The sequence below is a fragment of the Aptenodytes patagonicus genome, chromosome 16 (assembly GCF_965638725.1).
Source record: "Aptenodytes patagonicus chromosome 16, bAptPat1.pri.cur, whole genome shotgun sequence".
NCBI classification, from domain to species: Eukaryota; Metazoa; Chordata; class Aves; order Sphenisciformes; family Spheniscidae; genus Aptenodytes; species Aptenodytes patagonicus.
Window position 1 is genome coordinate 14,295,870 of NC_134964.1, and position 13,806 is coordinate 14,309,675.

The following is a 13,806-nucleotide window of genomic DNA, read 5'->3' on the forward strand; positions in this document are numbered from 1 at the left end:
GTTGTCACCTTGTTTTTCACAGCATGTCTTCTCTGACCGTGTACCTTCTTCTAGCCTCAGCGATCCAGTGGCTTTCTCACACAGGTTTTATGGTGCCACTCGTGTCCAGTGGCAGCTGGAAGGACAGGCTGCTTAGCTTATACTTGGAGTATGCCTTGCTGGTGTCTTGTCATTAATTTTGCTTTGTTGCAAGCTGACAACAGCCATTATTTTTATTTGTGAAGAGGCTGGATGAGGACTTAATATCATGGTGAGGCTGTTTATTACCTCGGCTGTCCCAGTGGAGCCTGTGCGAATGTAATGCGGGTCACAATGCCTTGTTTTCTCTTAAAGTTCTGTGACTCCATCGTTAGCTATGTGTTTGTTTTGTTTCTTACTGGCAATTACAGCTGTGATAGTCAGCTTCTGCACGCTTTTGTTCAGGCCTTGCTGGCTAGTCAGCGTTGTTGAAAGAGATTAGCACTGCGATGGTCTATCCTGTTGTTTGAATTTGGACCTTGCACGTAGCCTGACCGGCTGTCAGGGATGCGATTAGTGAGAGCAGTGGTCCCTTGCGCAGGGAGGGGACATCACTGTCTGTGGGACTGATAGAGCTCTTTAATGCTGTTAAACATCAGGACGTTATCATGAGATGCTTTGGCTGTCTTTAGCATCAGTCAAAAAGCTCATCAGTGGGACTAAGCTGGTGAAACCAAAGTGCTTTTTTTCATTTGTCTTTGATTTTAGAAACAAGAAAAGGAGCATTTCAGAGGGAGGATTGTGGGGGGAGCGAGATGTGGTCACTCCACTGCTGGCGTGCAGCCATGTCCTGCTCAGTGCCAGCCCGGTGTTTCTCTCCCTGCTGGGAGACCCTGAGAGGTTTTAGAAATGTTCAGAAATACAGATCCAAGAGCCTTTGTTTAAGTATAAGAAATCTGTGGTGATGAAAGGAAAGAAAGAGTCACAGGATTTCCTACGCAGTCATATGTAATTTTTAGTAATAATTCTGGAGTTTTGAAAATTTTCATGGCCCCTCCAGGACTTTGTGTAGAAAACTGTAAGTTCTGTTAAGTTCTGTTTACCACACAAATAATCCTTTTTTTTTTTTTAAGATTTCAAAAGCTTCTGCATTTTATTTTTTTAATTCTGACACCAGAATTTCCTTTTGAACATGATACTAGACCCAAATGCCCTCATGACTTTTTCCAGACAATTCAGCATCGTTTCTAAACAATTAAGTATAAGCTTCTGAGAAGTGAAGAATGTTTGATTTATTCATGAAGCTTTGAGTCTGATAACTCCTGAGAAACATGTGAATTAACCTTACTCTCATCACCTCTTGACTTGTGTACTCACTGTTCCTCTTCTGCTGTGTGCGTGGACGTGGTGCAGTGCAGTGGGACACCCCCACCAGTGCGAGCGTGGGCATTTCCAGTGACTTTGTGTTTATTTCTTCAGGACATTAGTGATGTAATGGAAAGTCTTAAAGTTAATAAGCAGCTTCCAGCTGACACAGATTTCGTTTTCATGAAACAGGTGCCATTTTTAGCAGGGAATATGAATTTCCCTTGCAGTTTCCCTTTGCAGATTTTTAAGCTGCAGGGAACAACTCATGTGCCACTGTACGTGCTCCTTGCTGCACGTCACCTCCGTGTCCTGGTGCGCAGTGCGATGATGCCCAGTCTTCTGGTAAAGGCTACAAAATATGCTTAGGAGGTGCCTATTTCCCCCCCTTCTTATTATCCAGTGTGACAATGTTGGTCCCTAGCAATCTGCCTTGAAAACACTGCTGTCTTCATGGGAAGCATTTGATCCTTTCTCAGTTGAAATAAGTCGTCTTGGGAAACACAAAACTCCACTCAGCAGTGTGTTTCCACAGGGGACCTCCTAGCCATTCTCTGCAAGATCACCAGTAAGAGGATAGGTGCAAACCAGAATAGCTTCTCCTTTCACCACTGCAGTATTGGTGCTCCTGCTGTGGAGATGGGAATCGCTTCCAGCATCCCTAAAACTTCCATGCAGTCTCTTTACCTCTTTTGCCTTCTGCTGCTAAGTATTTTTAACTTGAGCTAAATCCCAAGTTCCTGTAGCTTGGCAGTCTGCTCTCAAGAGGCAGCACCTTGTCCTGGATGCCCATGAGGTGTGCTGTGTAAGCACACATGGTAGCTGTGCACAGGCTGGTGTTTCATGCAGGCTGTAGAGGCTGGAGGGGCTGTAGAGGCTGGAGGGGCTTCAGGGGATGGAGATGTTGGAGGGGTTGAAGTTGCTGGGGGGGTTGGAGATGCTGGAGAGGCTGGAGGGGCTGGAAGGGCTGGTGTCCAAGTGACCTCTGGCTGTCACCCAAACTTTTGTTCAGTGAGTGTGAAATGCAGCATCAAAGCCAGAAATCCTCAAAGCCAGAAGCTGTTTAAACCTGTCTTGACACCGCATACCTTCACATGGTTACTTATAACATTGCCATTGCTGACAATACTTTGTTCCCCGTATCTCCCCTGCTCTGGGAGGATGAGCTGCAGTGTTGCTCATTCACGGGAAGCAGTTGGCCTGCTATGATCGTGGCAGAGCAATTGTGCACGGGTTCTGAGGCCATCCCATTTTTTTAAGGCGAACTACAATATATTGTGTTATTTGAGAAACAGTGTGTGGCTGTGACAGCGTAGAGGCATGCCCAGATACCAGCGCAGCCTGTGATCAGCAGTGGCATGGGATTTGGTGATCTGTGAAGTGAAGCGGAGCCTTTTCTCTGTCTGCCCTTCTGTGCTGGTCCAGCACTGGTCCAGGTCATTGCTTGTCAGACACTGTCTGAAGGTAGCAATTTGGCTTAAGGTTTCTAGCCAGTATTTTTAAGACATTTGGGCTGATCAGTTGTGAAGCTTCCTGGCGGGGGTGAGAGGAGTGTCCTCACAGGGTGTTGGGCCAGTGCACACTGGCAGCCCCTTGTGCCGGAGCTTTGCATTGCCCGCGAGCAGCTCTGCACGCCCCTGCTTGCACTGGCTGCGCCTGGAGGAGAGGTATCAGCTTCTCTCCTGTGGCTGGGCTGCTTCCAGCGGATGATGGGATCTGCTTGCAGGCTTTTAGATCTGGTGATCCCTGAATGGAGAAGGGAAGGTAACCCAACCTACCTAACCAAAAAAACAGGCCAAGATGGGCTTGTAGTGCTGTCCTATGATAACTGAGCTGACAGGGAAGAGGCAGGAGAGGAAAACTTTAGCAGAGACAGAAGGTGTCCTCAGTGAAATGTCTTTCATGGAGGGGCTTCGTGCTGGAGGCTGTGGTGGTGACAGAGGTCAGCCTGAGATAACACAGGGGCCCATCGCTGCAGCATGGGCAAGTCCAGCTGAGTGTGACTACATTAGCATGTCCTCTTGCATGTCCCCTGATGCCGCAGGGGTGCAGGGTGCCCGGGCGAGGGTGAGCACCGGCACCTCCGTCGCGTGGCCATCCCGCTCTGAACTGAGCTGATGCTTTATAACTCCTGACGCGTGGCATTTCTGATGGGGAGCGTGAAGGAGCGGGAAGGTGTTTTCAGCAGCTGCTGTTGTCTGTTTTTGGGACCGTGTGGCTAGTGGAGGCTGGCTCTGGCTGGAGATGCAGGCCCACCCGATGTACGGCTGCTGCCTGCAAAGTGATGGTGAAGAGAGCCCTGGTCTCCGACCTCCTGCATATCAGATTGAAGCCTGATGGGAGCTGGAGGGAAGCTGGAAGGGAAGACGCATGGTTTAGGATCTAGCTGAGGTGAAAGCCCAAGACACCGTAGGTACAGGGTCCTCAGCCTGCTTTGAAATGGACTTGGCAAGCTCTGGACAGAGTGATTTTTGTGGAGAAGGGGGCTGGAGAAAGCTCTTGCGTTACATACAGGACAGCCACTGAAACTTCAGCATGGGCAGACAGCAGCAGAGCCAATGTGGGTTTGTAGGAACAGCATTGTATCAGCTAAAGGCTTTGTCTGCATTGCTCTAGCATGGTGGGTTTATACTGTGTCAGCACTTTGCAGCATGTTGCCGTGTCCTTTTTGATCCTCTCTGAATAGCCCAAAGGCAGATTCACAGCATGTAAGCACTACCTTTAGGACTGCCTGTGCAGCTGTGCTAACCCTGCCCACAGCTTTGTTTTTAGATTTCCTGTGAATGTTAACTGATCCAAAAAAACCCCCCCAAACCCATACAGTTACATTTGCGAGTCTTCCATCCCCAATTTCTGTTGGTTCCTTGATTAATACACAAGTACTCAGTGTCCAGTGAACCTGCGGGTGCGATGAGAGGGACTGCTTTTAGTGTGCCTGTCCAGCAGAAATTTTAGGTAAGCGTTATGTACTGGCAGTGAGCTCTGACTCTTGCTGATGCTTCCCCTGAAGGGCTTAACTGCGTCCAGAGTTATTCTGCAGCACGTTCTGCAGTAGCTGTCACGCTCTTTGCTTCCACTGTGCTTTTATCAGGCTACATTTTCTACTGTGATAACTTAATGAGCACTTGTACTTTTTTATGCCTTTGTTTAATGACTGTGTGATGAGTCCTGTCTCGGAAATTGCTGTGTTTTTTGTGCACTGAAGGCTAGTTGACTTTAGAGAGCCCCTGTTCCTTTTTGCAGGGAGCATCACTTTCAACTGAAAAGGTCTCTGGGATAGATGGAAGGGCTGTGCACTGAAAAAATAACACCTTTTTTTGTAATCCTGTAAGAGACTAACATAGCTATGATTTTCTGTTGAGATACACCGATAGCGCCTTCAGTGCTCTCTGCTGCTCACAGCATTTCTTGCGTTCAGGGTGTGCTCAGGGTGTTTCACGTCAGGATTTTTACCACAGTTTGTGAGGGATCTAGGAGAACTCCCTGTATGGTGCTTTCCAAATCAAGCAGGTTTTCCTCATGTGAAATGGGTAGTTTATTTTCCTCTGAGCCAACACTCCTGCTTGCTCAGAGGAGCTTTCTGGGAATACTTAGCTGCTGTTTCCATGCAACAACCAATTTTTATTCACTGATATGCATTCACTGTGGATTTTCTGATTGGAAGTGCGTGTATATAACCTTTCATTTGCATATTTCTCATCAACAGCTAAATTTCATTACCTTCTAACTCTCTTTTGCTTTTTTTTACAGATAAACTGTGTGACTTTCCCCCACCCTGACGTAATGCCAGAGCAGCAGTTGCTGAAACCTTCGGAGTGGAGCTACTGTGATTATTTCTGGGTAAGTAGGCAGCCAGCCACATGCCATATTGCAGCTCCTGAGCTTCCGAAAAAGTGTGAAAACCAGCTTGATTTGTGGTACAAGGTAAAGGAGAATTTGGGCAGCACCAGGGAGACAGGACGCCAGTGAAGATCAGGTGGAAACCATCTAACTGGTCTCAGATGTGGGCAATTATCAGAAGAGTGTCCAAAAAGGCAAGGTCAGCTGTCAGGAGATGGTTTTGGTCAGCAAGTGGGGAGGATGTAGGACAAATTACACATCTCAAAATACCTCAGCCAAAAGGGCTGTACAGCAGGAGGAGGGATAGCGAGGTGGCTGACAGGGAATATTTTTTCAGTGTTTCCCAGAGCATGAGAACTAGGGATGCACAAGGAAGCTGGGGGTATCACATTTAAAACAAGCAAATAGTTACAAACTTCGTGTTAAATTGTAAAACTCACTCTCACGGGATATTCTGAAGGACAGATGATAAATGACTTTTTTAAAGGATGACGTTTGTGAAGGACAGGCCCATTAGTAGCTCTTAAATTGAGTAGCTTCAATGCAGCCTTCAGCACGGGAAGTGTCCAGTGGCTGTGTTTCTGTGTGTGCCCTCTCGTGCTTAGCTCTGCTTTCAGGATCCTGAATCAGATTAAAATGATACAGTAGTCCTTCAAGCATGGAGCTGATAGAAAAAATCTTCCACCTGAAAACTGTTTTTTGGGGGCAGGGGGAGTACTACCTCAACAATGAAGATTTTATGAATTTCACATGTGTTTTCAGTTATCAGTTATTGAAGTGTTTCCATTTAGAAAAAAAAAGTTTCACTTACAAAAAAATGTAGCTGTTGGAGTCACAGCAGCACTTCCCATCGTGCGTGCTCCGTGTTGGTGTGAGGAGTAATGGCAGTAACTTGCTAAAATACACTGATATACTTGCAAATGGTCATGTTACCAAACCATCAAAGTTTCTTCAGTTTCTTCCAGTCTTCTGATCCCAATGAGCAATAAATTGGAAGTGGTGTATAGGTTTATTTTTTGCCTGTGTCTTACAGAAGTCACTGCCCTGCTTGGTTCTTTCCATTTAGGCTTGGCCACTGCTTGGCTCCTTGGGTTTGGTCACATCTCGCTCTCAGTGAAACTCCACTTAAAGCTGCTTTTCTTCTGCAAACTTTTATCCTCCCATAGCTCCGCTCCCAGGACTTCCCTCTTGTTCAGCCTTGCAATCCATGGTCTGCCCATGACTCGCCTCCTTCTTCGATCAACTCTACTCCTCCCATTGTCTCAGGCTGGTAGTGCCCAGCTGCCCGGTGCCTGGCATGGTGTCCTACAAGTCTCCTGCTTTGATTAATGTGGCATTTTTCTTTGTGCAAAGGTGCAGCACCCAGGGTGTTGAAGCAAAACCTGTAGTCCTTAGGGAAGTGTTCTCTGGGCCTGTTTGTTGCAAGAGGGTGGGAAATGAAATTCTGAAATAAGGGAAAGCAGAGAGGAGAGAAAGAAAAGAGAGGAGAGAAGACTGTGTTGGTCCTTGTAGCAACCCTCAAGTCAGTGGAGCAAGGGGTGAAAAGGGCAGTGTAGGAAACAAACAGTGAAAGATGGGATGTATAGCAATAATCTATTGAACAAGTTGCTGTTTTAACCCTGCTTTACAGCAGATCTGTGCAGACTGGCTGTATTTTTCTGAGTGCAAATGAGGGCTGAACTTTACAGTCTATTAAAGGTCGTTTAGGGCTGCGTTACCTCTGGAAAGAGCAGCAATGTCCTCCCTTCTCCCCCAGCAGTTCCCTTGTGCTGGCTCCAGGATCTGTTCTTCTCTTTGCAGGGCTGAGCCGTCAGGGCTCACGCTTGCTGGAGCCAGCCCAGGGGCGTTATCAGGTATGAAAGGCCATGGGGCAGAAGGGACGGCAAGACTGCTGCTTTGGCCCCAACATAGTCTTACGCTGGCTAAAGATAACTGTAAAACTTCTTTTTTTTTAATTAAAAAAAAAGGAATAAGAGGAGGGGGAAAGAGAAAGTGTTGGACTATTCCTCTGAGAGGGGCTGAGGTGCTGCGACCATCAGCTGTTATCAGAGGAGGGCTCTTCAGATACCATCCGTTGCCTGTTGCTCAGACTGCTTGGGCAGCTGCTGCTGGGAACTGTGTGTGTGTGGTTTTGATCCCCATATCTTTTTCTTGAACTTCCTTTTTCCTTCCAGGCTGATAAGAAGGATTCGCAAGGGAACAATACAGTGTCGGGATTTGAAATTCTTCTTCAAAAGCAACTTAAAGGGAAACAAATGCAGAAAGAAATGGCAGAGTTTGTTCGAGAAAGGTAATTAGCACTTTGCTATCAAATTAACTATGGCAACTTTTTTTTCCCCCTGATTTAGATATTCCTTCAGTACATTAATGACATAGCAGAAACTGCGTAAAAGATACGCTACCAATTCTTAAAGAACATTTAATATTTCTTTAATGTCCATCCACACTCTCCAGTCTTCCCCAGTTCTCGCTCGTCTCTCCTGCTGTGCCTGTCTCAGTCGTATTGCACACAGGCTGTCCGTTTAGATAAAGGGAACCAAGAAGGTTTTAAGCTGCAGATTCAAAGAAAAAACATGGACATGGAAAAAACAGAGTAGAGATGATATTTAGAAAGGAAATATTTTGTCTGAAAAAGAGAAGCAATTTGTTGACATGGAGCACAGGCACAGTTTCCTAGGGGAAGATGTAAAAAGACATCACTTGGGACTTAAGCTGGTTATGGAGCTAAATTACACATACAGTTATTTAGAGTGAACCCCAAGTCATAAAGGCAGATGTCGCTACCAGAAAATGCCAGAATGCTATTAATGGTCTGTTGCTCTGCTGACATGGGAAGTGCACTGAGCACCAAACAAGCAGTTGATAGATGCTCAGTTCAGCCATGTACAGGAGATGATGTGACATCATTACTCATAAGTAGTGTCACTATTATTTGAAATTGCTTGTCATGTGTTCAAGCCAGTGTAAATCATCTTGAGAATGACTCTCAAAAGCTGAGAACAGCCCATAGGGAACAAGCAGCGTTTATTCCCAGGAAGAAAGCAGAGCACACTGATGGCTCTTCTCTCCTGGAGGCAATTACGCCAGTTGAAGGAGCTGCTGTCCTCTGTTACTGCCTCTGTGTTGGTGCTTGCTGCTGAGTTGGTATTGCCTTCCTGCTCTGCTGCTGGGGACACAGCGTGGCTGTGTTGATGTAAATCAATAGTGGTGGAAGCAATGAATGGGGCAACAAACAGGCACCTGTGTTTTTGTTTGGGGGACAGTTTGATTGGGCAGAACTTGTAGATAGTTGCTTTCATTTGTGGTTTGTTTTCTTTCTCCCTCTCATCTTTTTTTTAGTATTAGGGATATGGCAGCAGTGGAGAAATGCAAAGTCTAGCACAGGCAATACAGGTGGTCTGATACAGGAGGTGCAGAGTGCCCAGCATCCATGTACGATTCCTAATGCCTTTGACGTAGCTTTCACAAACAGCAAAAGATGGGATGTATAGCGATAATCTATTGAACAAGTTGCTGTTTTAACCCTGCTTTACAGCAGATCTGTGCAGACTGGCTGTATTTTTCTGAGTGCAAATCGGGCTGAACTGAGATAGTTGCCTCTATGATCCATGAAAAAGTGTGACCAGAGGATGCAGGTAGAAGAAAGGACCAGCTGGCAAAGGAAGAATACAATTGAGAAATAGTCTTGCTAAGCCAGAAGATGAGGAGAAGGCAAGCAGAATTGTGATAGCCGTGGCCAGGGAAAAGAGGAGGAAAGCTGCTCCAAAGAAAGTAATATATAATGAAGTTTGACAGAAACAAAAGAAAGCAGCATTCAAGAGGGAGGGAAAGTTGGTGTGAAATGAGAGAGAGCAAGGAGGGAGCAGCTCTGGCACTGGGAAGAGGCATGTTCGTGTCCTCAGTAGAGGAAGAAGTAGGCATGTTATAGAAGAAAAGACAGAAAAGATTCACTGTGTGCTGGAGACAAAGAAGGTTTGGAATTGAGTGTGAAGAGGATCTGGATGGGAGTTATAAAAAGATGAATATATTTTTCTTCTGTTTGGAACAAATGATTCAGGATTGCTCTGTGTGGAAAAGGAGGAGGACGGTGTTGAGCTGGAGAGGTTACTCATGGAAATGAGAGCTCAGGCCATCAGGGGAACCTTTACATTCCCAGCTAAGAGGGAAGAAGTACTGATAAGATTTTCTTGATGACCATCAGGTGGCTCGGGGAATGCAAGACCACGTTTAACTAGGGGTTTTCATGTCCAGAAAAATTCTCTCCATCTGTACAACCAGCCTTCTGCAGGTGAGGTTCAGGTAGCTAATAAAAATAGCTTTAAATAGGAAGCTGGGATGAGACACAATAACCAGATTTCTTCATCAAATAACCAAGAACTAACTGAAATTTAGTTTATCAAGTAGGTGCTTTTAGAGGAGCTACTTGTAAATAGCAATCTTAGAGTGAGCAATTATGTGTTCATTCAGTTCTTGTTGACAAAGATAGGGTTATAATACAGACTTTGAATTTTAATAAGACAGACCTCAAGAAAGAGAGGAAATTAATTAGTAAATTGACTGAACTGAAAGATCAAGGATGTAGGGGTGAAAGAAGGAAAGAATTACTTTAAGTCAAAAGTGGAAATATGGTCCAGCATTTGCATTCAAGTAAGCACTCCAAAACAGCCAAGAAAATCTGCAGGCTGCCCTGAATAGCATCAGTCTCTCCAAGTATAAGAAGTAGTGTTTTTATTAGCAAAAGAACACTGTCTTAGGCTTTTGGCCACTCACTTTTTAATTGAGCTGGGCTATGCTTAGAAAATCTAAAATAAATAGCAGATTATTTAACTACATGAAAAGAAACACAAGCAGGAGAATGGCTGTAGTGAGTCTGATGAAGGTCTGTCTAGCCCACTGACTTTAATCTGAGCATGGCTGTACTGAGCACAAAAGAGGAAAAGAGCATGAGAGTCTCTGTCCTCCCAGAGGACAATAACCAGAAGTTTGGGGATTTCCAGAGCCAGAGTTTGCCTTAGGTCTGCCATGTTCAGCAGATACTTGTAAACATCTTCCACTGTTTGTCTAATCCTTTTGAGTCTTTATATTTTTGACCACTGCAACAATTTGTAGCAGAGTTCTGCAATTTATGCACTACAGGAAAAGTAATTATGCTTCTGTTGTCTGATAATTTCATTGTTGCCTCCTAATCTGGAGAAATAGTGTAAAAAGACTCATAGTCACTGTCTTCACGCAGTGACAGTTGTGTAGACGGCTGTCAGATATCCTCTATCACCTTTTCTCCGTGTTCCCCGTGTTGTCTTAATCTATTTAGCTTCTTCTTGCATGGTAGTCACATCAGATCATCTTTGCCTCCCTTTGTAGCTCTCTAGTTTTTCTTCATCCATTATAACATGGCATTGCTGAAAGTATTTGAGTGTGGGCACACAAAGTACTTTAAAAAAAGAAAAAGCATAAGAGAGCAGGGAATAAACATCCAAAGAGCAACTAGAACTAATAAAGTCAAGACAGTATGGGTCAAGATGCACTTAAAACCTGTAAAGCTTCTGACTACACAGGGAGTGAAATTCTGAAAGTTTTCGAACAAGTTAGTGGAAACAAGAAACTTAGGGGTTTTTTGGTGTGAAGCTGGAGTAACTGCGAAACAGCAGTGGGGATTTCTGGAGGTAGGCTCACAAGGCTCAGGAGTCCCTGTGTACTGGTGTGTTGGTGTTTCACAGTCACCACAATCCAGGGTTTTTAGGGTGTTTATATCGGCCAGGGCCAGGAGGCATATTTTTTTCCCTCTTTGAGGTATATCTTCATCTTGGTTTTTAGCCTCTTTTGAGGTGTCTAAGGTGTTTTGGCCACAGGTGATGACAGGACGCCAGGCTGGGGTGGAACAATTTATGTCTTATAATTGGGGCTCTTAATAACCAATTCACCTTTTTATTGTTATTTTTTATAGTTATTCCTCCTTGCCAAGGCAGTCTGCCCTATTAGTAGTGCCATACACCTGCAGTACAAGTAACAGTTGAAATCCCAGAGCCTGGGCCAAAGCTGGGACCGGTGAGGACCGCTTCCATCGAAGCCAGTGACTTTGCATTTAAGGTGCCATGCTTAGGACAGGCACTGATGGCAGCAGATGTACTGTGTCTTATGTGTGATTGTGAAAATCATGAGGCTTCCTTTTGTCTTGTTATGTTCAATACTTCCCCAGCTACAGCAGTATCAAGGAAGAACTTCACAGGGTTTTCAGTTCATTATTTTCACAGCAAACATTTATGATGGAAAAGTTATTCCTCTGTTCATGAGACAAAGGACCAAAACACAGATTCTGTGTGGGTCTGTCTGTATGGGCAGCTCAGAACAGTCAGCAGACCAGCTAGCACCTTTGCACACCTACCATCCACAAGTAAATCACTCCAAAGCATCCTTAAGCCAAAATCCAGCAGGAATAAAGTTGCGTGGTGAAGGATGTAGACTAGAGTTTTGGCTGGGAACTCCTGGTAACTGAGGCAAAAGCGGTGAGCCCTGGCTTTGGGCTGGACACTTAGGTATTTATCTCAGCTACATTTAAACATTTGCATCTTCATTACAGTTATCCTGTGCTCCCTTTCCAGTCCATAGAAATTGACACTTCTGAGACAAGATTAGTCTCATCCCGAAGGAGGTATTTAAAGTGGGTCAGGTGAAATGTGCCTGGATAAAGCCCTTTTCATAGTGAGGTCCTAACCACAGTGTAGCCTTTGGTGCTGGACAACTGTATTTGTTGGTCTTGTTACAGCAGACTGCAGCAGGCATGGGGAGCTGGCTGGTTTTGTTCTCATGGGAGGGGGAGCAAGAGGACCCCCACATGCTGGGTGAGGTCTGTAGTTGTACTGTGCTGTACCAAGCTGGGTATCACCTTGGGCCTCAGCCAGCTGCATCCCACAGAGTGATATCCAGATTATATTTTCAGCAGCCCAGAATATCAGACCCCTCTTAGCTGGCTCAAGGGACCCCTTTTGTCTCGAATGTGCCACGTGTAACAGTGCTTGCTCAACTAGCTGCTGCAAATGGGCATGCCAAAAATATCCCACCTTCTGTCTTCTCACTGGAAGGAGATGGATTTCAAAACAGGTTTTTCCCCTGCTTGTATGTAGTTAGCACAGAATCAGGAGTTGCTCCACCTGCGTGCCACTCAGCTCTCTCTTGGAGAGGCTCTGTTGAGTAAGCTGGTTTGAAAACCAGCGAATAGCCAGTTGTTTGCCCTAGTTGGGATCATGTATACCTTGCAAATGTTTCACTAGAAGAACTCAGGGGAGCTGGAGATGGGTTTTGGGCATAATGCATGTCACCTCTGAACGAGCAGCTGCTAATTCCCTTCCCTGCTGTGCAATCAGCATTTACACTTGTCCCCTCGCTCAATAGCTACACTTGTTCTTCTCCTTGCAGCCATTCCCATAGTGGTTGTGTGCCCACAGCTTCCCTTTTCTGTCCCCCCACCACTGGCAAGCTCAGATCCTGTTCCTGTTGTGATGCTGCTGAGTGAATGGAGAGAAGGACAGGGCAGTGGGTGGGATGGGTGAAGGGCAGGGGCTGCACCACCACGTGTTGGTGACAGAAGCCCCTGCCACATCTTCACCCGCTTTGTTGTCTGTAACGGGGATCAGGAAGCATTCGTTGTCCCTAGGAAAGGTGCAGTCCAGCACCCCAAACCTCATTTGGATTTCTCTTGTATCGCTGCATTCCTTCATCTTCACTTCAAGGATGTGCAACATCACGTTTAGCAGCAGACTGAAACACATGCTTCTCAAGTGAACCCAGTTTTGCAGACAGTCCATGTTGCACAGTAGAAACACTTTGTCCTTGTTATTTGCTGTCCAGAACTGTAGCTTTTTCTTCTAATTTTATCGCGCATGCTGTCCTGCATATATCCCTGCTCTTGCCATTGCATTTTTAGCATATGGAGGGGAGAGATGGATTCTGAAACTGGTGCTGCCAAGCGCTGGAGACTGAAAGGAAAATTCCTGTGGCAAGATCTGTTAAAATGCAGAGAATTTCTTTAAATTATGTGTGTGGGTTTCTGCCTTAAAGCTTACTTACTGCTGTCTTTTTATTTTCTCTGTATGTGTGTGTGTAGGATAAAGATTGAGGAGGAATATGCTAAGAACCTGTCCAAACTGTCTCAGAATTCCTTGGCTGCTCAGGAAGAAGGGTAAGTGTGTCTCTGTGACTTTTGCAGAAGACAACAATTTTAACATAAAAGGCATTCCTCCCACACTGATACATGTATTTTTCCTGAGCTCTCCTATTGAGTAGAGGTTTATTTAGCTTGGCATCCTGGGTGTGTTGAGGAAGGTAGAATTGCTTTGGAATATTTTTCTTTTGAAGATGTTCATGGTAAATTTTTAGGAATATCTGTATAAAACCTTGCATTTCCAATAATGTGGGAATGCTATCCTTGTTCTAGCCAGCACTAGTTCCTTTAGGGATTAGCATGTATAAGTACTAAATTACTTTGAATATGGAAGAATATATGGAATATATATACTGCTGATAGTAGATCCATAAAGTCAGGCCAGTAGAATTGGAGCAGCACAGACAGAGGGAGGAAGAAGTCTCTTCTCATCTTGGGTCTGGCCCTCCAAGAAAAGCAGCAGGTTGTCCCATATTTACAGCATA

The 13,806-nt window shown here is 45.2% G+C and overlaps 1 protein-coding gene across 2 annotated transcripts in view; it reads left to right on the forward strand.

The window, feature by feature from the left end:
* The window catches only part of GAS7 (growth arrest specific 7), a 110,164-nt gene that overhangs the window by 72,921 nt on the left and 23,437 nt on the right, over nt 1-13,806 (forward strand). For both annotated transcript variants that reach the window (XM_076354049.1, XM_076354050.1), the window contains exons 6-8: nt 5,074-5,163; nt 7,338-7,453; nt 13,265-13,339. In XM_076354049.1, coding sequence (XP_076210164.1) covers nt 5,074-5,163; nt 7,338-7,453; nt 13,265-13,339 — 281 coding nt within the window. The remainder of the gene's footprint in view (nt 1-5,073; nt 5,164-7,337; nt 7,454-13,264; nt 13,340-13,806) is intronic.